Source organism: Mustela erminea, chromosome 13 (genome assembly GCF_009829155.1).
Source record: "Mustela erminea isolate mMusErm1 chromosome 13, mMusErm1.Pri, whole genome shotgun sequence".
NCBI classification, from domain to species: domain Eukaryota; kingdom Metazoa; phylum Chordata; class Mammalia; order Carnivora; family Mustelidae; genus Mustela; species Mustela erminea.
Genome location: NC_045626.1, coordinates 57,808,360 through 57,836,001, shown reverse-complemented (window position 1 = coordinate 57,836,001; position 27,642 = coordinate 57,808,360). Strand labels below are relative to the sequence as shown.

The 27,642-nt window shown below is 34.6% G+C and overlaps 1 protein-coding gene across 4 annotated transcripts in view; it reads right to left on the bottom strand.

Moving 5' to 3' along the window:
* Positions 1 to 27,642, bottom strand: part of ANKRD12 (ankyrin repeat domain 12) — a 130,742-nt gene that overhangs the window by 77,380 nt on the left and 25,720 nt on the right. For 3 of the 4 annotated variants that reach the window (XM_032309640.1, XM_032309639.1, XM_032309641.1), the window contains exons 2-4: positions 22,336 to 22,473; positions 10,055 to 10,202; positions 2,100 to 2,168 (exon numbers count right to left, since the gene is read on the bottom strand). In XM_032309640.1, the coding sequence (XP_032165531.1) occupies positions 2,100 to 2,168; positions 10,055 to 10,202; positions 22,336 to 22,422 (304 nt within the window). In that variant the 5' untranslated portion in view covers positions 22,423 to 22,473. Of the gene's footprint in view, positions 1 to 2,099; positions 2,169 to 10,054; positions 10,203 to 15,170; positions 15,304 to 22,335; positions 22,474 to 27,642 lie in introns of those variants that run through there. The other variant, XM_032309642.1, reaches the window with a different exon arrangement.

Here is a 27,642-nt window from a genome sequence, read left to right as displayed (position 1 = left end):
ACGATCAAAGACATAATGATTACATTTTGGAAACGAATATAATTGTACATGTTCCAAATAGTCAAGCAAAAAATTCAAATTAGATACTAGCATCCAATCTGAACTCTTTCTTTAATTATATTTTCTTAGTCATTTGTCTGAGTTCATGTTTTACATGAGACAGGAAAAGAAGGTAAGAAAACAGATGCTGGTAGCTACACTAGAGATAACTATGTACCATTCTTCAAAATTTTATTATATTAGTATGTCCCAAAGTATGTTTTTCAAGTTTTAAGATTCAATGAAACTCTATCTAGGATGTATTCTGTGAAGAAGTTGTTTTCTGATCTGTCATAAATAAAAAATGATCTATAAATCTGACAAAGTTTGGTGTTTCTCAAATATAAATGAAATATGTATTTATTTGTCCAAATAATGGATCAGAATTTTAAAATTTAAATGCAGGAATACTGACAAGTGCTCATTTAGCACAGTCTCCTACAGACTTAAGATTCCACTGAGCCATTCAAGAGATTTTTAAAGAAAAATCCAAGTGCTTTACTTAAGACTAAAGAAAAACAGAGAAATGGATTTTCAACAATCCAAAATTCTTTATTTCATTTCAGGGTTCAGAGAAACTTAAGAAATACAGATATGTCTCTGTCTTATAATTGTGAAAATTAATGCTTTCTTTTCAGGACTTGTCAAAATAAACAGAAAGGTCAACACTGTCACATCTCAAGTGTAGAGTACATTAAGTAGAAGAGACACAATTTCTTTCTTGGGGAACTGGCTCATAATCCAGTGTCTCAGAAACGAAAGAATATGATACTTCCCCACAAAGCAGTCACTGTGGAAGGAATGGGGCAATGGAGCTATAACTCAACAGGGATGTATATATTTCAATTCTGAGAAAAAATGCCTTCCTTGCTCCCCAGTTCTAAAGCAGCTACACATATCTCTAAAAGTCAGAGGTGTGTGTATCTTTTGATTTCCAGCACTGATACTCAAATCATGAATGGTTTCATCCCATATAGCTCTTTCAGGTACACCCAGGCCTTGGGGAGTTCTGGTGTTAGAAAAGTATACCTAACTCCACAGTAAGTGCAGGCTTTTTAAAAATTTTGATAATCAAATACTACAGACTCATCAGCTCAATTAATAGCTTTCAGGATAATTTTAATAATAAATATTTAGTTTTATACCACCTTTACCCAAACCCCACAAATTTATAAAATAATAAAAAACTATACCCAAACAGAAGGTTTCTTTCAATTTTTTATATCTAAATGTCATAAGCTGAAAGCTGGACACTTGGGACACCCAGGGACTAAATAATATTTTACATCATAAAAAAGTTAAGAGATAAAAATGTAAGCCCATTTAAAAAAAGGATAATCAAAATAATTAATTAGTTTCACATACTAGATAGTATTTATATATATTCTCCTATATTCTTCTATCTGGAGCAATTATGAAGCATAATACCTGGTGCCACAAATAAAGCTATTCCAACACAGTTAATGGTAATGGCATTTCTCCAGGAAAGCTGCTGTTTTAATCCACTGTTAAATTCAACATGGGCAGTGAAGTCAATAGACTAAAGATAGTTCAACCAAAAATTCAAAAAATTAAAAAAAAAAAACAAAAAATAAAACAAAAAACCACTGCATGATTAAAGCCTAAGATGGCACTGTTTATCAAGACCAATACACTTGGTATATCTTGTGAAGACTTCGTATACCTTATGAAGAGTTGAGAGCAAAAGAGATCAAGAAGGACCTTGGGTATTTTCCCATAGGGATTGCTACACTGCCAATGGGCTAACTTTTATATTCTTTTCTAGGTGAATGGTGGCCCACAAGTTGTGCTATACAACTCCTGAGTGCTGATACAAAGTACTCCTGCTTATAACGTTCACACACAGCATGTGTCGGATATGATGCACTAGATACCTCAAACAAAAACTGGAAAATTCAGTGCCACTCATATAAGTTCACTTATTTAACCAAAGATATCTATAAACTGGTTTGAAAAGAAGTTATTTATAGTACAATAATTACTTGTAAATGTGAAAAAAAAACCACTGTCTAAACAGGTGCCCCTGATAATCTAATTACCTGAGTATGTCCTGTAAGAAGATATAAGTCTCTCCCCCCAATTTTCACTTGTATGTCCTGGATCTGAATCTACAGAATGAGAAGAGACAGGAGAAAAGAAAAAAAGCACACGAAGGGAAATGCAGAATTCAACAAACCAACATTTTTCAAAAGATCACTAGTTAATCAATGATCTATCATTGTTTGTCCAAAAGATAACTTTTAAAGAAAAGCCAAAAGCACATTTAAAACACAGGTCTGGCTGAAGATTTCAGTTTGGCTAAGATTTCAGTTTTTTCAACTGGCATATTAAAGTTGAGAAAGTCAACCATGCAGTTTGCAATAATAGGTTATTATTGATGCTGCTTATTAAAAGATACCTCCTTTGAGGCTATGTATTTTTTCATACTTTGAATATGATAAAAGAGGCAATATTCTATTACTGTTTTTCTGCTTAGAATTTGTCTTTAGAAAACCTAAATAAAGGACATGAATAAACCCTTTTTGTTCTATGAATGCCAAACTACTCAGAAGACAATGAACACTTTGGACAGCAGTATCACTCTAGACCATAGACCTTTCTATAAATTATACACACTTTGAGTGGTATGAATTACTGCACTGAGCACTACATAAGACCTCTTAAAGAGAAAGCAGCCTAATATCAGAACAAAGTTTATCAGCTAAGATAAGAATATGGAATTCTGCCTAACAATTTATGACAAGTAAAAATATTTCCAATTGACTTCTAGCAGTATGGCCAGAGCAGATACATTTACTTGTAAACAATATGCCATTTTAACACAATATTATTTTGCTCCTCATATACTCAACTTATTGACATATACTTTTCTTTCTGAAATCATTATTATAGATCTTATTCATGAGTTCAGTTAAGAATAAAGAAACAAGTGTTGGGAAAAAAAAAAAGAAACCATTTAGGAAATAAAACATAGTATTTGAAACTTTTAAAAATAAACCTGCAAGTTTAGTAATTGAGAAGCCTCACTCAACTGAAAGAAATGACTGATAAAATATTTAGGCCAATTCTAAGCCAAGTGGGTAAATGGATTCAATGACAAGCCTTTCAATAAATGCTTCTATTTCAAAACTGAACACATTAAGTTAGCAACTAGAAAAATTCCATGATGAATATTTGATATTTCATTTTAAAGACAAGCAAAAATGGCCCCCATGTACCGCAAAGAAAAGAAAAAGCAGCAACCAGTAAGTTGTGCCAACAAATCAAATTAAATGGGTTACTGAAAGCAGATGTATTACTGTGACAGATTAAAGCACAATGGTTAAGGCACTTCTGGGTGGGTCAGTGGGTTGGGCCGCTGCTCGGCTCAGGTTGTGATCCTAGGATCCTCAGATCAAGTCCCGCAAAAGGCTCCTTGCTCAGTGGGAGCCTGCTTCTCTCTCTGCCTCTACCTGCCACTCTGCCTGCTTGTTTTCTCTCTAATAAATAAATAAAATCTTAAAAAAAAAAAAAGCAAGCACAATGGTTAAACTGAACTTTAAATTATATTCATTAATATAGTGGTATAATAGTTTATTCAAACCTTCCTTTGGTAATAAATTAATCCACTCTGACTCCATACATATTTTGGCTTTTACTCAAATAAGTATGCTTATACTCGGTGCATCTGAATGACTATTCTACTAAGATTTAATTCAGGAGCTGAAGTAAAAGCTTCTGTGTATCTTGTCCCTTGATTTACCCACTTTTCCCTCTGCAGTATACTGAGACCACTACACCCTATGAGGTTTTTGTAAAACACTGAGTGCTAAGCAGAGCAATTCTCTCTCCCTGCTACGTTCTCTGCAGCAAGGCAAGACAAATAATACTTGTATTTTAAAAGCCGTCTTTTTAATATTCTGTTTTAGGTTGCAAGAGAGTAAGAGAAAAAAATCAAGAATGATTAAAAAGGTTTGCACTGTGTATCTGAAAATTTTTAAAGTAAAAGTTTTAAAGATGGGGGAGGAACAAGAGAAAATCTGTAATAAGTAATCTCCATGCAAATCATCAAAAGGTGATCATCCGTATTAAGCAAAGCACTGATTTTATTTGCTACTTTAACGTAGTTACCAGAAAAATTATATTTGTTTCCTTTTTAAAAAAGTTCCTCTCTCCAAAATTGTCTGAGTTCTATTAAACAGGGTAAATCCTTCAATGGCTTCAGGAAAACAGAACTTCTAAGACTGGATGGCAGAGAAGATTTAGTTTAAAACATGTAAACAAGCTCCAGAACTGCCACCACGGACTTTGGAAACAGATCATTCTGTGCCTCTTTGGATTTTCTCATGCTGCATTCTCTATACATGCCGAAAGAAAAAAATTAGTAAGTAATTAAGTAATGCTTACAAAGAGAGAACAAGTATTTTTATAAAAAAGTGAAGGACATTTTATCTTTCTACTTATTTAAACATACAAACTAAAATGATGAAGTACCACTGATTTACCTCTGTAGAACACTGGATCTATCAAACCTAAAGAAACGCATGTGCCCCCAATGGTATTTGAGGTTAAAGAATATTCATATAGCACTGGCGGCTTTGTACCACTATACATTATTTTGGAAAAAATCATAGAAATATTTAACCCTTAATCCTGTAACCCCACTCCTGAGAATGAATAAGAAAGAATTCAGGGTATAATAAAAATACAATCTGCAAAAATGCTCACGCTCATGATGGCACTTTTCTTAACAAAATAATCACAAATTTAGTTTGAAGGCCAAAATTGACTCTCACGGGTACTCTCAAGAAAGCTGTTTAGTATTTTCATATCAAGGGACTGTGGCTTCCCCTTGAATGCCATTAGACTAGAAAAGAAAAGAAGTATGATTTTTTTGATTGACAATGAAGAAATAAAGGTAACTCAGGTAGAAACATAAATAACTATTATAGAATAACAGTTTTCAGTTATTAACTACCATACTAAAAACTACATACAGTGTCAGTATTATGAGATGCCTACCCAATATTCATTCTCTCCTTCTTAATAGAAATACTTCAATTTTGATTAGGGTGACAATATGCCCAGCTGAAAGTAGTTAACCTTCCAGACTCCCCTGCAACTCGGATAGCCTAACCAATGAGACACAAGCAAAAGAGTTCCTAAGGATGTTGTTTCATCAATAAAAAGGCCAAGTCTCATTGGAAGAAAGATACTTTTTTCATTGGTCCTTCCTCTCCTACTTTCTGCCCAGGAAGAAGCAAAATATTTGTGTGACTATAAAGCAAAATATTAAGAAAAAAGCCCACGTACAAGTTCAGGCTGAGAGAGTAGAACAACAAAAACATCTCAGTCCCTGATGGCATTATTGAACTACTTATATCAACTCTGGACTGCTTATGCTTGGTAATGTAATCTAATTACATTAGATTAAAAAAATCCAATCTGTTTAAGCCAGTGTTAGTCAGTTTTCTGTTTTAATTAACATATCACAAACTGATTTTATATGTTATGTCACTTAAAGATCACAGTTCTCTTAAGATGGTGTCTCATGCACTTTATAGATGAGAAAATCAGAGTTATAAAGGGCTCAAATTTTTTGGCCAGGGCTAACAGGGAACTGAACAGGGACTCAACACTAGTCTGTCAGACTCCAAAGCCTCTGATATTAAACACTATGCTATAATTTACCTCTATTTTACCTATAATTAACTTACAAAAGCTAAAAGTGATAAAAAAGCTGTAGGTATAAGGAATAATTTGTCTTCTAGATAAATAGCTGCTTCCACAGGTGCAATAAGTCACTTTATATATTGGCCCTTTACCATTTCATGGGACAAAATTTATGGGAATTCTCTGATAAGATAGGACAACATGGGATAGATACTGAAATGACAATAAGCAGATATATTAGAGATTTGCTGAAATAAATAGTAGTAGTAGTAGTATGACAGTAGTATGATACAGCTGTAAGGATCCATGACATCAAATTATGCTCTAATTTTCCCCCAAATTTTGTCTAGTCAAGCAATTACCTTTTTTTTTTTTTTTTACAGTGTTAACTTTTTAAAAAATAAGATTTACTTGAGGGGGGGAGGGGTACAGGGAGAGGGAAAGAATCACAAGCAGACTCCATGCTGAGTGCACAGTCCAATTGGGGCTTGATCTCATGATCCTGAGACCATGACCTGAGCTGAAATCAAGAGTTGGAGGCTTAACCAAATGAGCTACCCAGGTGCCCCAGCAGTTATCTTTTTAAAAAATTAGTAAATATTAAACAATTAAGAATTAGGAAGTTTAAGAAACACTAAGGGTATCTCAAAATAAAGACTATGAATTACTTATCCATTTGATGGCATTATCGCTGATTTTGGTAACCACTGAGCCTTCTTCGAATAGTATGAGTATCTTTTAAAAAGAATGTGTTTTACAGAAATAATTATGCTCATTATTTTAAAAATTCAAGCCATACAAAAAAACAGAGAAAGTAAAAATGCTCCCAAATCCTGGAAATAAAATATTAACATCTAGCAAGCATTATTCCAAGCATCTAATATATATTAAAAAAAGGAACTGGCAGGGGTTGGGGGGAGTGATCAATTTACACACAAACAGAAAAATATATGTGTATTATTTAAAAATAAAAAGCTAAAAGATTTATCTTAATCCAACATAAGAGAAACTAGGGCACCTAGCTGGCTGCTCTTGATCTCAGAGTATGAATTCAAGCCCCACACTGGGCACAGAATTCACTTAAAAAAAGGAAACAAAGAAAAAAAGGAAGGAAGGAAGAAATTAAAGAAATTGCTTCTCCGCTAAAAGAGATATCATATACTAAAATACAAACACATAAATTTATGAAAGAATTTTAAATAAAGATTAAAATTTTTAAGTAATTATTTTTAAAAATTATGTATTTCAGTTTTAGACAACATCAGTTATTCTCTGGCTATAAGAGATAATATGAGTAGCATTGCTAACATTTTCTCCTTATTCCCAATTCCCTACCTCTTTTATTTAACCTAAGTCAGGGTTTATATTCAATATTTACATTTTGTTCTGGGCTCAAAATACACCCACTAGATTTAGGCTTAGTTCAACAGTGACACAGTCTTTTAAACAATCTTATCTTTCAAGATGTATGTTAATATATGCCCTGGTATACATAAATACAAATAGAAATATACAAAATATGACTCTTAATGCAATCAAACAGCACATATTATTTCATAACTTATTTTTAAATTCTGTATGCTATGAACATCTTTCCATTTCATGTATTGTTGTATAAGGTTATTCTTAAGAGTAAAAATTGTATTTCTTCACTGGATTTACCATAATTGAACAAACTATTACCTAATACTATTTTCCTGGGTTTATTTTTGCCATTATAAATGAAGTAGAAATAAATGCACACAAAGATAATTTCCACTGTCATCAATTACTTATATAGGTTAAATCCCAAAACAGAGAAAAAGTCAAATGTTAGCAAACTTTAGTTTTGGATAAATGTTTTCATATTTACCTCCAACAAAATATTCCTATTATTTAGACCAACTAAAGTAAGTTCCTATTTCTGGCCAGTAACCATCTGGTACTATTTAGGCCAACAATTTTGTCAGTTGTTATATACTGTATTTCTTTACTATGGATAAATTTTGAGACATATTTCTTTGCCAAGAGTAATTCTGTTGTTTTCAAGTACTTGCTTTTATTTTTTTTTCATTCTCTCATTGTTTTCTCTTCACATTTCAGAGACCTTTAAATACCATATATATTCAGAAACAAGGATTCTCACATATGTTGTAAATATTTCCCCCTTTATATCTTTATAATTTAAAATAATCATTTAAAATATAGTACATTTTATGGGGCGCCTGGGTGGCTCAGTGGATTAAGCCGCTGCCTTCGGCTCAGGTCATGATCTCAGTGTCCTGGGATCGAGCCCCGCATCGGGCTCTTTGCTCAGCAGGGAGCCTGCTTCTCTCTCTCTCTCTCTCTGTGTGCCTCTCTGCCTACTTGTGGTCTCTCTCTCTCTGTCAAATAAATAAATAAAATCTTTAATAAATAAATAAATAAATAGATAAAATATAGTACATTTTATAAAAAAGATCAATGTCAAATGCTGGGCTTAGTGCTATAATTAACTTTCATATGGAAAATACCACTTGATGGTTACTTTGGATTCTACATTATTTTTTTAATTATGAAAATATGACAGATGGATTGTAAATAAGACATTTTGCTTTGGGCCTGGGGAAATCCTTATTAATGCTCTGAGGTAGAGGTGTGTGTGTGTGTGTATGCGTGCGTGCGCAAGCAAATCTAAAGCCTACATCTACTTTTTATGAAAAGTTATAAATCTAGCCTACCAAAAATATGTTTAAATCTACTAAAATCTTGTTTAGTGTTAGCATACAACTTTTCCAAAAGATATGTAAGAGTTTGTTACGAAACAACCTTAATGAGAGAGAGCTGCAACATTCTGCTACATTCAAGTAGTGGAAAAATTGTAGCAGGGAAAAAGTATATAATCTAGTTAATAAAATATGAATTAGATTAGGTTTATTCAGTGCTTAAACTTTGTGCCTTCCTAAATAACATTTTCTCCTTTATTTTACAATACACAAAAGACAAATTATCTAGCTGATCTGATAACAAGGTTCTTATGGGAAGTTTATTATTTTGAAATCTTATCTACTTCTAAAAATGTATTAACATTCTTTGAATTTATCTAAATCCCTTCTTCAATTACTAGTAGAAATATCACTGTCCCTGGAAAACAAAACCTGGTTAATACAAGTACTTTAAAAATGACAGACAAAAGGACTTCCAGGGAGAAAATACGAGAAAAGTTAAATCCTATCTATCTAAAGGCACATTATACATCTTCTCAACTAAGTGATCAACTAATTGTTTGAGAATACTGTTTAAGGATAAAGAGTCACTCTTCAGGAAAAAAGAATGACTCTTTAGACATCAGTGTAACTTAAAATGAGCAAAGCACAAAATATCTTAATCACTGCAAAAAAGAACAATTTTAAGGATTAAAAATGCCATGTTTAAGAAAAATTTCTAATTCAAGCTAAGAGAGACAACAAAATACACAAGAGGAGGCCTACCTAATTAAAAGCTTATGATAAAAATTAAGGACTTTCTAAAGCTATATTAGCATAGGGCACTTCAAACGTCTTTACAGTATTTTCAGATTCCAGAGTCAAGATCATTTCCATACTGATGATTAAGATGGCTAGGAAAGTATAAGTAGAATAAAATCTTTGTACATAAACTCAGATTAGGACGCTTTTTGTGAATGAAGCTAAAACATTCTTAAAAACAGTTCACTGTTAGTACTTCATGCAAGGGATAAAACAATAATGATAAATACATAACAAACACTGAAGTTTATATTAGTTTCAAGAAATGATTAGTTCAGGGTACAACACAATCTAGTGATTTAGTAAATAGTGATAATGACATTTTAATCTATTGTGAACAACTGGGACTGACTAATGTCAAGGATCATTCCTGACATATGAGAGTTTTGAGGAAAAAAGTACCGTGAATTGGGCTCAGGAGGTAAATCTTAGTGATTTTTTTTCAGGGTGGGGGAAGGCACATTTTGGATTCACTTCTGAAGCTAAAATGCTTACACTGCTTTCTCTGGTGGGTTCAATAGTGTGTCCACAAAAATTCAACAACATTTTTGCAACTCTCACATATCCTATGCTATCACAGTAAATTTTCATCACTGAAATGCTCCCCAGGAAATTAAGTTCTGAAAGTGGTAAGAGATCTGTAACAAAGCTGAGAGTAAGTAAAGAAGCAAACTGTTGTTATCTGATTAGTAATCATGTTTGGGTGAGAAATTTATCAATTTCTGCCCCAAAATGGTGTATCTGACATACTGAAATATCAGTATTTCTCTATAAAATGGGTGCAAAAAGAATGTTATGAAGAAAATCATAGGAAAAGAATGATTAAGATTTTACCAGAGAACAACAAATTATTCTACCTGTGTCTGAATCTCGTTCTTCATTTCTTGATGGGCTAATGGTAAAAGGAAGTTTACGTTTCATGGATGATTTCTCTTTCATCTCCTTGCCCACATCACTTCGGTCAATTTTTGGAGTTTTACTATATGATGCAATCTTGTCTTTACTCTATTAAAAATCAAATATGAATAATGTTGTAACAATATCAGCTAAGCAATACAGTATTAAAACATTTATGAAGAAAATTTTCAAATATATACAAAAGTAGAGATGTATTATAAACCACTGTCTTCAAGGTATTCAAGACCCAGTAGCAACAAATTCAACATTAATTAACTTGTCTCACACTTCCCCTGCTTTTACTTAAAGACAGAATTTTAAAATAACAAAAAAACACTAAATATCTTGAATATAATAAAACTCTAAGTGTAATACAGATGTTATCATCAATGAACAAATACATAAATATGAAAAAGCAATCCTGGATATAATTAAACATATTGTGCTTTGTTAATATCCTGTGCCTACCCATTCAGGTGAGTATCCTACCTTCACAGTCTACAACCATTATCAAGTTCACATAATCCAAATATCTGACATGGCACTGCACATATAAACTGGGCTATAATGACTCCTTTGTGAAAAACCTGCTACATACTAAGAACTAAGCCATATCACCTCAGCAGGAGAGCTTAAAAGAATAGTGATATGGGTGGCTCAGTCAGTTAAGCATCTGCCTTCGGCTCAGGTCATGATCCTGGGGTCCTAGGATCAAGTTCTGCATTGGGCTCCCTGCTTGGCGGGCAGGGAGTCAGCTCTTCCTCTACCCCTCCCCTCTGCTTGTTCTCTATCTTTCAAATAATAAAATATTTTTTTAGTGATATGATAATAAATGATATAATAATAACAGAGACTCTCAGAAGCCAATTACAAGTAGACTCAGATTGCAGAAGATACCAGCTCTCAACCCAAGACAGAAAATGAAGGAAGAAGGGGAAGACAAGGCATAAAAATTTTAAGTGTTTTTTTTTTAAAGTCAAATTTAATCAATAAAATCAAACCCCCAGGGGAGTTACTAAAAAGTTATCAAAAAATACTGTATTTGGGGCACCTGGGTGGCTCAGTGGGTAAAAGCCTCTGCCTTCGGCTCAGGTCATGATCTCAGGGTCCTGGGATCGAGCCCCGCATCGGGCTCTCTGCTGCAGAGAGCCCGCTTCCTCCTCTCTCTGCCTGCCTCTCTGCCTACTTGTGATATCTCTCTGTCAAATAAATAAATAAAATCTTTAAAAAAAAATACTGTATTCAATTTTATACCACCAAAAATTCAAGAGGTCTGGAAAATAGACTATTCTCTTGGAAAACATACATTACTAAATATTGGCTCATGAAAGAAACAGAAAACCTCAACAGACCAATGATCACAGAAGACCGTAACTCCATAGCTAAAAATTCTAAGTTTAAAAAAGGTACCTAACCCATAAGATTTTAAGAGAGATTTAAAAAAATTCAAGGGACAGATATTTCACATGTCATGTATATAATACTACAGTATGAAGGTATGATAAGAAGCAACAATCCATCTTATAAGTCTGAAATAAAACTGATACCAAAGGCAGAAATTATAAAATAAACACAAACACAAAATATCCCAAATAAACTGTCAAATCAGATTAATGTCTTAGAATTTAGAAAGATAACAGATTATAATTAAGCAGGGTTCACCCAAAGAATATAAGAATAGTTCATTATTAGAGAATCACTTAAGACAATTTACTGTATCAGAAGATTTTAACTATACAATGATCTTAACAGGTGACAAAAATAGCATTTTGACAGAGTCTACATTCATTTTTGATAAATCTATTAGCAAAATCAGGAAGAGAACGTGACTTCCTTATATCTTAACTGGTAAAGATTATTGAAGAATAACAGCCTCGTATTATTTATTTCTCAGTTATAAAGTTAAACTTCTTGAGCTATTTTTCCACTTCAGCCAATGATACCGAGTTTCACATGCATGTGAAAGTTTATACAGTTGTTTTAAAATGCAGGTTTTATTACCACTCAGGTACAGTGAAGCCAACAGATAAGGTGAACACTGCTACTGAAAAGACAGTTTGTTAATCACAGTTCTCAAGAAGAAGGGACATGCCACACTACACAGGGCCACAAAGTGTAGCACCACGGTGGGTTGGGAGGCAAGAGGAGAGAAGAGAAACATGGGGAAAAGCTTTTATTGTGGTTTCCTCGGGAAAGAAAAGGCAAGGCAGAGTAAGTGGCTCAGGATTGGCTATTCTGAGTAATGGCAGCAATTTCTGGGCTATGGGCGCTATTTCTCTTACCTATCTGGTACCCAGTTCAAGTGTGATTTATTTTGTTAGGGCAGGGGGACAGTGGCCCAGAGTGGGAGAGCTGGATACAGATGGTAGCTGGGTTTGGGCTCTGGTTGGTTTGCATATGAAATGCTTATCATAAGAGAGTTGTTCACTATCTTTGGGAACTGGCTAGCCCTGGAAGTAGCAGTCTCCCCTGAGTCAGGAGGCCCCAGATGTCAAAGCATCAGAAATAAAGAGGCATGATTAATACAAAGATTAACCAAAAAAATTCTAGAGACTTGCCTTAGAAATAGAGGAGTCTTTGTTATTAATAAAACAATCTAAGAAAAACATGAAGATATCCCTTTTCCCTTGCACCTATGTAAGTAAAGATACTGTTCCAAGCCATAGAACAAGCTAAAAGAAACCAATTTGATAACATGTTAAGTGAAAAATGTTCACATGAACATACTGATCACACTCTCCTCTGCAATATGGTGATTGGTGTGAATATTTGTAACTGCTACCAACCAGTTCTGTTCTATGTAAAATAAAAATTAATCCTCAGAATTATTACTTGAACAAAGGTTTTCGTGAGACTCTTCAACACTTTAAAAATTAGTTTTCTGATCTGGGGAAAGAAACTTTGAAAATAAATAGTTATGTCCAATTGTCTTAAAATTTTTATATTACCAAATGCTATTAATACTCTATCAGTCCAGGACCAAATCACTGGCACATTTTTCTTCCATATCCATGACACAGAAAAGTCTAGGAGCCTTAGATTGTTTTAAAATATTTTAAGTCTTTTTCATTTATGTTAATGCTATTCTTTCAGTAACATACAACAGCTGCCATACACAGTAATGAAATCAATGTAAACATCTGGGGCCTAATATACGTTAATAAAAGAACACTGACAACAAAAATCAATGGTCAAGATGAGAATGACCTTCTGTCACTGCTACTGTTAGACAATATACTGGTAGCTTTTACCAACTCAGTAAGATGGACAAAAGAAGAGGTAAAAATTTACCACTTAAGAAAAAAATAGAAAACAGAAAACTCTTGAAGGACACAACCCAAAATATGAAGAGCCATCTGTAGGTAATGGCATTACTTGTGTGTTAGAATTCTCCATGGCTCTCTTGCATATCTTACAAAGAGGCACTAACTCCCTTTGTTCTGAACTATCCTTTTCAGAACATCTATGTGGAGAACAGCCTTGGAAGGTAGTCTCTCCCCTTGCAGCAAAGGGCAGATCTGTTTACTCTTTTGTATAACAAATAATTTCTCCCTTTAGGGGGAGTAAGTCAGGTCGACTTACCATCCCTTATAAAAGATTTGAGGTTCTCCTCTCCTGTGCTGCAAACATCTGCAATCCGCCCCCCCACCCCGCCCCATATCTGTAGTTGTCACCTGACTCTGCATCCCCTTGTGGGAAATAGGGCTCTGGTTACAGGCACAACTGCTGATAGATAGCTACTGCTATTGTTATGAGAAATTAACTTTCTTTAATAGCCCATTCAAAAGTCTGGTATCTCCTGCCAGCATCCATGAAACTGATTAGGATAGGGTACAATACAATCTCAGATTCTTGATGGTTTTTTACAAGGCAATTTCTATTTTCATTATTCTTCTACGTATTTTCTAGTTTTTCTACATGTATTATATTACTTGATAGTAAAATAAAAATTTCTCTATTATCACTTAGATATAAAATAATGAAGGTCTGAATTACGTTGATGAAAAAGATAAGACAGCTATTTAGCAGATTAAATGATTAATATCCACACTTCATGAATTTAACCTAAATTTTAGATTTTCATAGAAGGTTTTATCAAAGATTTTTTTTAACAAATTGTAAATACTAACTTAGAGCTAAAAACAGTACAAAATAATTTCTAAACTAAATCAATGGGAAAAATGCCACAGATTAGCACTGAATGGATACAATACTTGAAGAACTATGAGCAGACATTTCTGATGAACTCCTATTGTGATATTTAATGAGGTAATGAAAACATCTTAAATTAAATGTATATTGCTATACAATGTGATTTTACTTTAAATTATGCTCTACTTAAGTGCATTTAAGAAATTAAATCTTGGGGTACCTAGGTGGCTCAGTGGGTTAAGCCACTTCCTTTGGCTCAGGTCGAGATCTCAGGTCCTGGGATCAAATCCCGCATCAGGCTCTCTGCTCAGCAGGGAGCCTGCTTCCCTCTCTCTCTCTCTCTGCCTGCCTCTCTGCCTACTTGTGACCTCTGTCAATAAATAAATGAAATCTTAAAAAAAAAAAAAAAGAAATTAAATCTTGGTTCAGGTTATTTTATTAAGTTAGGATCTCATAACAGCAATAGTCTGTGTCATATTAAACTGTAAATAAGGTTTCTATCAGAACAACTGTATATTCATATCCAAAACTGTATGGAAGAAAAAATTCAGAAGCCTGAGGCTGGCTTCAAAGCCACTCACTCACTAAGTTAAGTATCTATTTAAAACTGAAAAAAATCACTTTCAATTTCCAAGTCAAGCTGCCAAGTCAAGCTGCTCAGAAATTCAAGTCAAGCTGCTCAGAAATCCTAAAACATGGCAATGAGCAATACCATGCACATTGCTTCAGAAGAGTTTCTGACCCTTACTCAAATAAACAAGTATGTGATCTTGAAAAAGTACTGAGTGACTGAACAGAGAGATTGAGAAGTTACATATATCACTTTGAGTAAGCCAAAAATTAATAAATGAAAAACCTAATAGTCTGTATTATTCTTCCCATTTACTGTATAAATCTAATGATTAATAAGAATTCTTAACTTACCAAAGCAATGCTTTTAATAGAAGTATATTAGTGAAAAGTGTTTTTTGCTAGCTGTTTCTACACTTTTATGAAAACAATGCTTAGCCATTACTGTAGATTTAGTGGCAGCTTTCAAAAGATACATACAGAGTACCTAGGAAGAATAAAAGTTTTAACAAGTTCAGCCATATAAATTCAACCCCCAAAATGATATCAAGCAGTCAGGATGCAATTTCACAAATGCAACCTTTACTATATTCAAACATATAGAATTAAAAGTTCTAACCGTCTCCTCAAATCTAGCACTGCATTCTGTCCCTACAACTCTACTGAAATTACTTTTACCAAGCAAAGTCATTTTTAGGTATCTCAACTGAAAATCCAATGTCCTCACCCTTCCTGTTAACCTTTGTGCAATGTGGCATACAGACTCCCTTAACTATTCTTCTCTGCTTAGCCTCTCCTGATTATCTCTGTCCTCATCTCCTGTCTCTTGATGACTCTTAAAGGATTTGAATTCCTCCGGGTATATCTCCTCCATTTTCACTCCACTCTCTTTGGATGACATCTCCATAATGATACGGTTACTTTTCTACCAATCCTCATATATTTATCTCCAATGAGCTGTTTTGAGCTCTGGATTTATATCGAACTGCCTATTAATACTTCCAGTTGGATGTGCCAGTGGCCAACCCAACAAGTACAAACCAAACATTATTTTCAAAACAAGCCATTTCCTTTCTTGGATTCTTTCTCAGGGAATGATAATTCAATCAACCTCAGGGTGGACACAGATTACTCCTTCTACATACTCAAGTTTAATTTATTCAGCATCTTTTAGATCTGCCAACTTCTACCCCCATAGCCACTGTCCACACTGCCTTTGCTTGGATTTTTAAAGTAACACTAACTGCTCTCTACCATGGCCCTTCCCTTTTGACTCAATGGCTACAGAACAAATTTCAAGTTCCTTGGCAAGACACATAAGGCCATAATGAACCAGCCCGTCTAATGTTCATTTCCTACAATCCATCATCCACAGGCTACATCCTAATTTTATATATACTACTGTAATGTTAAGAGTCATTTTTTTTTTACATCTTGGACTGTCCCTCTGCTTCTACGTTCTTGCTGGCCACATATTCATCCATCCTTGAGAAAGCATATTATCTTTTCTACTGTGAAACCATCCCTGAACTCTCTACAGCTGACTGCTTCTCTCCTTTTTGTCCCATCATTGTACACTCAATACTTCCATTTTGTCCCATCATTGTATACTCAGTACTTCCATTAATGTGCTTCATAAAATGGTAGACCAATTCTCAAAGTATGGTACCTGAGACCATTTCAGAGGATCTGCAAGGTCAGAAATATGCTCACAATAATTCTAAGCTGTTGCTGCACCTTGGTCATTCTCTCAAGAATACATACTAGAGTTTTCTAGAGCTTACATGACAAGTGATATCTAAATACATTGCATGCAGAAGCAGATGAGAATTTGGTAGGCTTCTGTTAAATCAGACATTAATAGCCATGTGCAAAACAAAGGACACTTCTAATACTTCTTGTTTTGGAATATATTGTTGTTTTCCATAAAAATGTATGTGTGTAAATATAATAGTTTTACTGCTTTTTAAAATCAGCTAATATACATTTAATTTTTTCTCAGTTCAAATTTCTGATATTGTAAATATCTTTTTTTTTAAATTTTTTCAAAGATTTTATTTATTTATTTGACACACAGAGAGAGATCACAAGTGGGCAAAGAGGTAGGCAGAGAGGGAAGGGGAAGCAGGCTCCCTGCCAAACAGAGAGCCCGATGTGGGGTTCGATCCCAGGACCCTGAGAACTATAACCTGAGCCGAAGGCAAGAGGCTTAACCCACTGAGCCACCCAGGCGCCCCTCATATTACAAATATCAACAGATATACCCACATATAAAAAAGCTTTTTGGAATTATTTCCTCCTAAATTTTATTTATTTGAGAGAAAGAGACAGAGAGAGCACAAGCAGGGGGTGAGGCAGAGAGAGAGGGAGAAGCAGGCTCCCCCATGAGCTGGGAACCCAATGTGGGACTCAATCGCAGGAGCTGGAGATCATGACCTGAGCAAAAGGCAGAGGCTTATCATCTGAGCCACCCAGGCACCCCATTTTGGGATCTTTGATTATGCTGAAGGGGTCCTGAGGGCAAAACATTTCAGACAAACAGAAAGAGTATAGTTAAAAATCTTCATAAAGATTTATTTTATTTATTTATTTATTTTTTAATATTTTATTTATTTATTTGACAGAGAGAGATCACAAGTAGGCAGAGGCAGGCAGAGAGAGAGAGAGAGGAGGAAGCAGGCTCCCTGCTGAGCAGAGAGCCCGATGCGGGACTCGATCCCAGGACCCTGAGATCATGACCTGAGCCGAAGGCAGCGGCTTAACCCACTGAGCCACCCAGGCGCCCCTTCATAAAGATTTAAATCATGCCTTAACCACCTTTTGTTTTATTCTTACGGTCATAAAAGAGTACATAACACACTAGGAATCCCATGTAAGGTTTGTTAGATAACACTAATAATGAAATCATTCTGCTTAAGATTTGTCACATCTGGTGCATTAAAATACATTTGGGGAAACCTATCTATGGTGGAGTGAAGATCCTGGCAACTTACCTCCCCAAGAAACAACTATAAATCTAGACAATTGTCAAAAACAACCACTTCAAGTCTCTAGAAATTGAAAAAAGCAAACAAATTGAGAAGCATTTTCCCCCTCAAGAATAACAGCTTAACTATGGATAAGAACAGTGAGTGTCTGGTATTCTTGCCTGGGGAATGCTTTCATTCCCTGGCTGATGCTTAGCTTGCATGAAGTGCTACTAGGGTGGGGTTGGCAATGAAAACTTGCTGCATCTATGCTGCAAGAGACTGTAACTTGAATTGGTATAGAAAGCCAAAAGCCCACACCCAGCTGCACTGTTTATAAAAATAGCAAACAGGGTAGGTAACAACTGGAAGGGGCACAACACGTAATCCTATTAGCCTAAAGTTGTAATCTATATATCCCTCACTGACTGGGAGACTGTGTGTACAAGCAGAGGCAATATGGGAGGGCCCACGTTCTCTACATATCCTTGACTGCACGCAAGCAAAGGGAAGACCTGGATGAGCCCAACAGGAAGTAAATGCCAGGGCAGATTTCAAAAATGCCTGAACACGGGCACCTATGTGGCTCAATCAGTTAAGTGTTTGCCTTTGGCTCAGGTCATGATCCCAGGGTCCTGGGATCGAGCCCTGCACTGGGTTCATTGCTCAGTTGGGAGCCTGCTTCTCCCTTGCCCTCTGCCTGCTGCTCTGCCTCGTTGTGCTCCATCAAATAAATAAATAAAATCTTAAAACAAAACAAAACAAAAATGCCTGAATAATAAATGCACTCCCTAACACACAGGCAAGTCTGCCAGTAGAAGGTGGAAGTCTTACTGGCTCCTGGTATTTGAGTATAACCTCTGACAAATAAATTGCTGCTGACTAAGCTACACAGACACAGGGGTAACCCTGTGTCTGTGTAGACACAAACAAGACTGAAAAAGAAAAAGAAAAAAAATGGATGCCAGTGGTTGAGACAAATACTGCAGATAAATTCCTAACACTTTGTTATAAAAAATTAAAAAACTCAGCAACAGTTACAACTTTCAGGTGGGAAATAATGAGAAGCAGAACTGCAGAACTGCTACAGTATATGACCTAAATTGTCCAGTTTTCAATAAAAATTAAGACATACAAAAAACCAAGGATGAAAGTATTCAGTAGAAATTCTCTAAGCCCAAATACTAGATTTGACAGTTATTATAAAGAAATAAAACATTTTATGACAAAAATGACTTATCAAATAAAAAATGCTAATGAAGAAAAATTACAAGAAGGGCCAAATGGAAATACTGGATTTGAAAAGCAGTGAATGAAAATGTATTAGAAATGTTCAAAAGCAGGGGAGCCTGGGTGGCTCAGTGGGTTAAGCCTCTGCCTTTGGCTCAGGTCATAATCTCAGGGTCCTGGGATCGAGCCCCGCATCAGGCTCTCAGGGAGCCTGCTCCCCGCCCCCACCCCCGCCTGCCTCTCTGCCTACTTGTGATCTCTGTCAAATAAATAAATAAAATCTTAAAAAAGAAAGAAAGAAAGAAAGAAAGAAATGTTTAAAAGCAGATGTGAGATGGAAAAGAAAAAAAAATCAGTAAATTAAATACTCCAAATTTCATGAAAACTAATTTACAGATCTAAGTAGCTCAAGAAACCCCAAGCAGAATAAATACAGGGGAATCCGAAGCATGTGACAGTCAAAGAGAGAGACACAATGAAAAAAAAAATCATCTTCACAAGGGTATCTTCACAATAGCTGACTTAGTACAAACAGTTAAAGCAAGAAAGTAGGGAGATATTCATTTTCTTTAAAAAAGTCAACTAATGGGGTGCCTGGGTGGCTCAGTGGGTTAAAGCCTCTGCCTTCGGCTCAGGTCATGATCCCAGGGTCCTGGGATGGAGCCCAACATCGGGCTCTCTGCTCAGCAGGGAGCCTGCTTCCTCCTCTCTCTCTCTGCCTGCCTCTCTGCCTACTTGTGATCTCTGTCTGCCAAATAAATAAATAAAATCTTTTTTTAAAAAAAAAAAGTCAATTAAGAAATCTATATCCAAAAAAACTGCCCTTTGAGAAGTCACCAAAGACCACAATTCTGTAAGTCAATTTGTATGAAACATCCAGAATAGGCAATTCCACAAAGACAGAAAGTAGATTAGTGACTGCCTTGGCCTGTACTAGTTGGGAGATGAATGAGGAGTGACCGCTGGTGGATAGACGGGGGTTTTTTTTTTGGGTGAAAATGTGTTAAAATCAATAGTAGAGATAAATGCACAACTCTGTAAATATACTAAAGACTATGAATTGTACACTTTAAATAAGTAAATCATATGCTATGTGAATTTTATCTCAATAAAGCTGTTTTTAAAATACAGCAAAACCAAGATATTCCTAGAGCAATGAAGACTGAGAAATCTAATCATGGGTAAAGATCTGTCTTATAGTAAATACTGAAATTCTAAGAGACTGGAAGGAATTAACAACCAGACAGTAACTTGAGTCTAAAAGAAGAAGAAATTAAGAGTGACCAAACTGGTAAATCGGTAGGCAAAGAGAACTGTATGAATACATACATCTTATTTCTTTAAAAAAGACTGAATAAAACTGTACCAGTCTATTTTGGGGTTGATAACAAATGTTGAATCTACAGATAAATACACCAAAAAGGGGGAGGAAATGGAGCTGTACAGGAACAAAGCTGCTATATTTTACCAGAAGTCAGTCAATATTAATTCAGTTAGATGCACAGAATAATTCAGAGAGCAACCTCTTAAGATTACAATTCAAGAGATAAGAAATTTAAGAAGAAGTCAGAAATTTAAATAGTACACTGAAAAATATTTAGAATAAAAAAAGGCAGCATAGATCAGAGAGAAACAAGAAAAGAATATGAAACAAAAGAACACAGAGAAAAATGGCAGATATAAAACCAACCCTATAAATAATTATATTAAATGTAAATGGATCATTTTAATCAAAGGCAGAGATTACCAGTACAATCAGGCAAGAAAAAGAAAGTATCTATACTGGAAAAGAAGTAAAATTATCTTTATATGGAGAAGACATGATCCCATCTGTAGAAAATCCTAAGGAATCCACAAACTTTTAGAACCAATAAATGAATTCAATAAGGTCACGGAATACAAAAATCACTATATAAAAATCAACTGTATTTCTTACACTAGCAATGAAAAATCCATGAAGAAATTAACTAAAATAGCATCCAAAAGAGCAAAACACTAATAATTTAACAAAAGAAGTACAAGAAAGATTTATACACTAAAAACTATAAAGTATTGCTCAGGGAAACTGAAGATCTTAATAAACAGAGATATTCTGGGGTGATGCACTGGAAGGCATACTGTTAAGATGTCAATACTATCCAAACTGATCTATTCAATAAAATCCCTATAAAAATCCCAGTAGGTTTTTTGTAGAAACGGACAAGCTAATCCTAAAATTTGCCTGGAAATGTAAAGGACCCTGAATAGCCAAAACAGTTTTTGAAAACAACAAAGTCTGTATACTTAAAATTCCTGACTTTGAAAGTAGATATGGGATTGTCTGGGAGTTGGTGTGGAAATATGGACTGAACGCAAATGGGCATGAGGATCATTTAGCAATGAAGGAAATGGTGTAAACTGGACTGTGATGATGGCTGTACAGCTTTATAAATTTACTAAAAATCACTGGATTATACACTAAATGATTGAATTTCAAGGGTATATAAATTATACCTCAAAAAAGTGATTAAAAAAAAGATCTGTGTACAAATGTTCATCACAGCTGTATTCATACTTGCCAAAAACCGGAAATATTTCAGATGTCCTTCAATAAGAAAATGACTTAGGGGGAAAAAGACTTAAAAGAAAAAACAAAAAACCAAAAAGGAAAATCCAAAGATAATGTATAAAATTAACTAGATAAAGGAGAGTGATACCAGTTAGGAGACAACTGCAAAATCTAAATGAAGGTTTTGAGGGCCTAAATTAAATAGGAATGAAGAAGGATAAACGTAAAAAGAATCACGGTCATTGGCAATGACTAATAATAAACAACAAAAACTATTAACATTTACTAAGCATATAGTATGTAACAAGTATTACATTAGGCACCATACTTAATGCCATTTCACTGTCACAACAGTTCTCTGAAGTATGTGTCCTCCAATACAGAGAGACACCGAGGCTGGAAAAGTTACGTAAATTTATCCAAGGTTAACACATGGAAATTGGAATTGCAACTGTATATGTGTTTTTTGCTACTGGGGGTCAGGAGCTGGAGAAAGAAATGCCAAATGATTGTGAGGTCTTGGATTTTTTTTTTCCCCACACTATTTCAATGATTATTTAAGTAAATATGCCACATTAGTAACTGTGTTATCTCAGCAAATGAAAGACAACCTTTTTCTTAGGAATCCAATTTAATTCTCAAGGTTTTAGATAAATGGTTTGGATTTATCTGGCATCCAACTGCTTTTTATTTTATGGGTAGTTACTAAAAATACTAAATGGGGAGTTTTTCCCAATTTCAAGAGAGTCAACACATCTTTAGTATAATCATATACCTTTCTTCCGTATGGTTTTTCTACCATATTGCTGTCACTGTCAGAATTTTCACTCTGAACTGGTTTTGTGAACCCAGATTTGGGCATCTTATAGCTGTTCAGCTAGCTTCTTCTTTTATCAGTCTTCTCATCCTGGATCTGTAAAGAATGGATATATAAGAGTTATTTGTATACATACGCAATGAAACCTACTTAAAGGTATATACCATGATTAATGCAATTTGTTACTCTCTGTCTCTGGCCTAAATTAAGTTGTCATTTAAGAATTTGAGCATCAAATTAAAGTCCACTCAGCTTGTCTCTGAAAAGAAGAGAAATACTTTTAGATTTTTTCCCACCTTCTCTAAACTAATATCTAATATGCAGTTTTCCAAGGAACAACAATTAGTAGAAGTGAAAGCAGTAACAAAGGGTTAATAATTTCAGCCTGTTTCTAGAGGTAGAAGGTTGTAGCAGATTCTCTGGTAGTTCTGCATTGCTCTGGAATTTACTTCTAAAGACCCAACGAAGAATCTGATAGGTTTGATTGCAATTTTATAATATCTAATTTCTTTTTAAATTAACTTAAATTTTGAAACCATTCCTACTTAAAATTCCTGGAGTGTTTATTCTTCACTCAACTCCCAGACATTCCTAGGCAGTTAGTCATTTCATCAACCTATTCATTTGCTTAATGTTTATCATACTGTAATTATCTTGTCATATACCATTTTCTTTCTAATTTGATCAATCTTCTGTTTCCTGTTCTGCAGCAGGTCAAGAGCCTTCTTAGAAGTTTATGCTTACATACAAGCTTACATTTGAAATGCAAAAAAATTCCAAGAAGGGAGTTTTACATACAAAAAAGGAAGCTATGAGACTAGACCAGTGTTGCTAATGACCCATCAGCTACATGTGGCCGCTGAAAGTTAAATTAACTAAAATTAAAGTAACTGCTGTCCAATACAGACATATATTTATTTCTACTATGACAGAGAGCTCTACTGCACAGCACTGGGACAGACTGAAGTTGCTGGCCAACAGGAGCATTACTTAGACCACAACATTAAGCAGAATGACTGTTAAGTCTAATTTTTAATTATTTCATGCAATAAATTTCCTATAGATGGATATTACAGGTCTAAGTAAGCTAAGTTCTAGCATCTATGTGAATTATTAAAACCCAGACACCTTGAACAGAGGATTAATAACATCTTCTGTGTTCTTCAAATTGTTCTACGGTGCTTTAAAATGTTTGATTTCAATAGGCGAAACAAACCCCAAAATCCCTTAAATGAATGACTTAACTTGTAAATTATCAAAACTATATTAAATTAATCTGAAAACAGCCAAATTAGAATACATTCCAACAAAAAAAAAAACCTGCCAGAATTCAAATAGTTAAAATCTTTCATTTATAGAGGAAGAAATAAACTTGAATAAAGAAATCTTTTTGATACTACACACATGATGCACAGTTTACCTTGGGATCATTCAACTGTTTCAACTATAACCATTTAAACAGAATCATTTAAACATAGCACCACCCTCAAATCTAGCCTTGTGTAAAGCTTACAGAGTTACAGTTATGAGTCATACATAAACAGAAAAATTCTGACTCAAAAATAGAATGGATCTGCATAATATCAACAGGCATTAGTCTAGGTGAAACTATAAAGATAAAGCATTATCTCCTTTGTAGATCAAGCAAAGCAAGTTACTGGTGAATTTAGTACTGCCTTGAGTATTTTTAGGAAAATTATACATAGCAGTAATATTCTATTAATGGACTGTATGTCAGAAAAAGCTTATACTGTCTTTCAATAACTTTATTTGGAAAATCTCAGAACAATCAAAATCAAAATTAGATTCTAAAAATATTACTTTGATCCATAAATATTAAACATTTAATACACATTTAGGTTCTGAGCCCATGCTATATAATGTAACTGCTGGAGCAACGAATATACAAATGATACACAAATGATAATCAAAATCACATCAGGGAAACGAAAACCGAATACCTTAAAATATACAAATAACCAAAAAGAAGGCAGGAAAATAAAACTGAGGAATGAAAAACAGAAGGAACAAACAAAACAATGGTAGACCTAATCCAAACAAACCAAAAATGATATGAAATGCAAATGAACTAAACACACGAATTTAAAAAGAATGTCAGACTGTATACCTGAAACTACTGTAACACTGTCTGTTAACTGAGCTAGAATTAAATAGATAGACAGACAGAAAATTGAAAAGGAAAAAAAGGAGACTATCAGAAGGAAAGGGGGAAATGGCCATACTATAAGCTATTTACAAGAGACTTACTTCACATGTGTAATACAGGTGGGTTAAAAGTAAAAGAATGGAAAAATTATATGCCATGCAAGCACTAATCAAAGGAAAGCTAGAGTAACTACATTAATATTAGACAAAACAGATCTCAGAGCAAAGGGGAATTTTACATATTACACACTGATAAAAGATCAGTTCACTAAATGTGTATGCAACTAGCAACAGAGCTTAAAAATACAGGAAGCAAAAACTGACCAAACTGACAGGAGAAATAGACAAATTCATAATTATAGTTGAAAGCTTCAACTACTCTCAATAAGACAGAAAATCAAAATGCATAAAAAAGAACTGAAAAATGCCATCAATTCAAGTCAATTGGATCTAACTGACATTTGTACAAAAATCTGCCCAGTAACAGGAAAATATTCATTCTCAAGGGCACACATAATATTCACCAAGATAGGCCATGTCATGGGTCAAAAACAAACATTAATAAATTTAAAATAATTGGGGCGCATGGGTGGCTCAGTCAGTTAACTGCCGGACTCTTGATCTCAGCTCAGGTCTTAATTTTAGGGTTGAGAGTTCAAGCTTTATGTTGGGCTCCGTGATGTGTCCAGAGCCTACTTAGACACAAACAAACTACAGATCAATATAAAAGCTCATGATCATTTACCAAAAAATCTTCAATGTATAAAAAGGACAATCCATCATGACAAGTAGGATTTATCCCAGTAACTGAAGGTCAACTTATTGTGTGAAAATCAATCTATGCAATTCACTCTGTTAACAGACTAAAAGCGGAAAAAAAAAACCCCAAAAAACAAAAAACGATAGTCTCAACAGATACAGAAAAAGCATCTGATAAAAGTTAATACTTATCAATGGCAAACAACTCCCAGTAAAAGAGTAGAACTTGAGGGGCGCCTGGGTGGTTCAGTGGGTTAAACCCTCTGCCTTTGGCTCAGGTCATGATCCCAGGGTCCTGGGATCGAGCCCCACATCTGGCTCTCTGCTCAGCGGGGAGCCTGCGAAGTCTTCCCCCGCTGCCCCCCACCACCCGCCTGCTCTCCGCCTGCTCTCTGCCTGCTTGTGATCTCTGTCTGTCAAATAAATAAATAAAATCTTTGGGGGGGAAAAAAAAAGGAAAAGAGTAGAACTTGAATGCTTTGTCTCCTAAGATCAACAATGAGGCAAGAATGTACACTCTCATCACACCTCATCATCTTTTCCCCCCTGGCTTTACTGAGGTATAACTGATAAACACCATATATATCTAAGGTGTAAAATGTGTAACTTTCTATATCTATACATACATACATACATGTGTGTGTATATACATATATATATAAAACGATTACCACAATCAAGCTAATTAAAACATTCACATCACATAATTAATGTTTATCTATGTGTGTATAGGAAGAGCACAGAAGTCTATACTCTTAGAAAATTTCAAATATAATACATTATTAACTATAGTCAGCATGCTGTACATCTCCCGATTGCCTCCAATCCCCAGCAACGACCATTCTACTCTTTGCTTCTGTGAGTTCATTTTTAGATTCCACACGTAAGTGAGATCATGCAGTATTTATTTTTCTGTCTCTGGCTTATCTCACTTAATGTAATGTCCTCCAAGTTCATCCATGTTGGCTCATATGGAAGGACTTCCTTTTTTCAATGGCTGAACAATATTCCATTGTAAATACAAAGACCATATTTTCTTTACCCATTCATTCATCGACATTAAGGCCGATTCTATACTTGGCTATCACGACTAATGCTGCAACACATGAGCAGAAATATCACTTAGAGGTACTGATTTCATTTCCTTTAGGTATATACTTAAAAATGGGATTGCTGGATCCAATAGTAGTTACATTTTTTTTTTTGAGGAACCCCCATTTCTTTTCCATAGAGGCTGCACCACCTTAACATTCCAAAAAGAGCGTATAAGGGACCTTTCTCACCATATGGTCACCAACTCTTGCTATCTCTTGTATTTTTGGTAACAGCCATCCTAATAGGTATAAGGTGAGATCTCATCATCGTTTTGATTTCCATTTCTCTTATGATTAGTAATGTTGAGCACCTTTTCATTTACTTGGCCATTTGTGTGTCTTCTTTGGAGAAATGTTCAGGTCCTTTGTCCATTTTCAAATAGAGTTTGTTTGCCACTGAGCTGTACATATTTTGGACATTAATCCCTTAATGTATGGCAAATATTTTCTCTCATTCCAAAGGCTTGCCTTTTCCACTGTTCGCTCTGCTGTGCAAAAGGTTTTCAGTTTAATGTAGCCCTACTTAATAAAAATTTCCTGACACGCTTGTTAAAATACACATTTAATAGGTTGAAATAGAACCAAGAATTTGTACTTTGTAATAAGTATCCTAGTGGTTCTTATCATTAGGAAAATTTCAAAACAAATTAGTGAGTATTTTTACTGGTATTATAAAAGTTCTCATAAGGACTCATTTCATAATCTAAGACCAGGTATTTCTCTACCATATTAAGCCATACATATGTTTACATTAAATGCATGCATGTGGGTGTGTGAGATATCATGTTAATTTAAAAAATACCTACAGTAAGCAGCCTGAGAGTATCATTAAAATTTTTTTAACTGTTATTTCCTTTCTCCACAAGATAACTCTTTATGAGAGTACTTTAACTTACAAAATTGATCCTAAAAAGCACTCAAACACCGGTATCAGATTTATTTTATTCTACTGATTGTTACTATGCCATAAATGCTCCACAGCTTTCTTCTCTTTGATTAATCTGTTTCCATTTTTGTGAAAAGTATATGCAGCAACTCTTAGTTTCTGGTCACTGCCTCTTAATTATCACCTTTAACACTGGCTTCTCTGGAAGTTTATTTTTCCCTCCACTCTAGATAGAAAATTTGTTGCTTCCTCAATTATTGCCTTCTGTAGATTTTTAAGTTTATTTTTTTTTAAAAGATTTTATTTATTTATTGTCAGACATAGGTCACAAGCAGGCAGAGAGGCAGGCAGAGAGAGAAG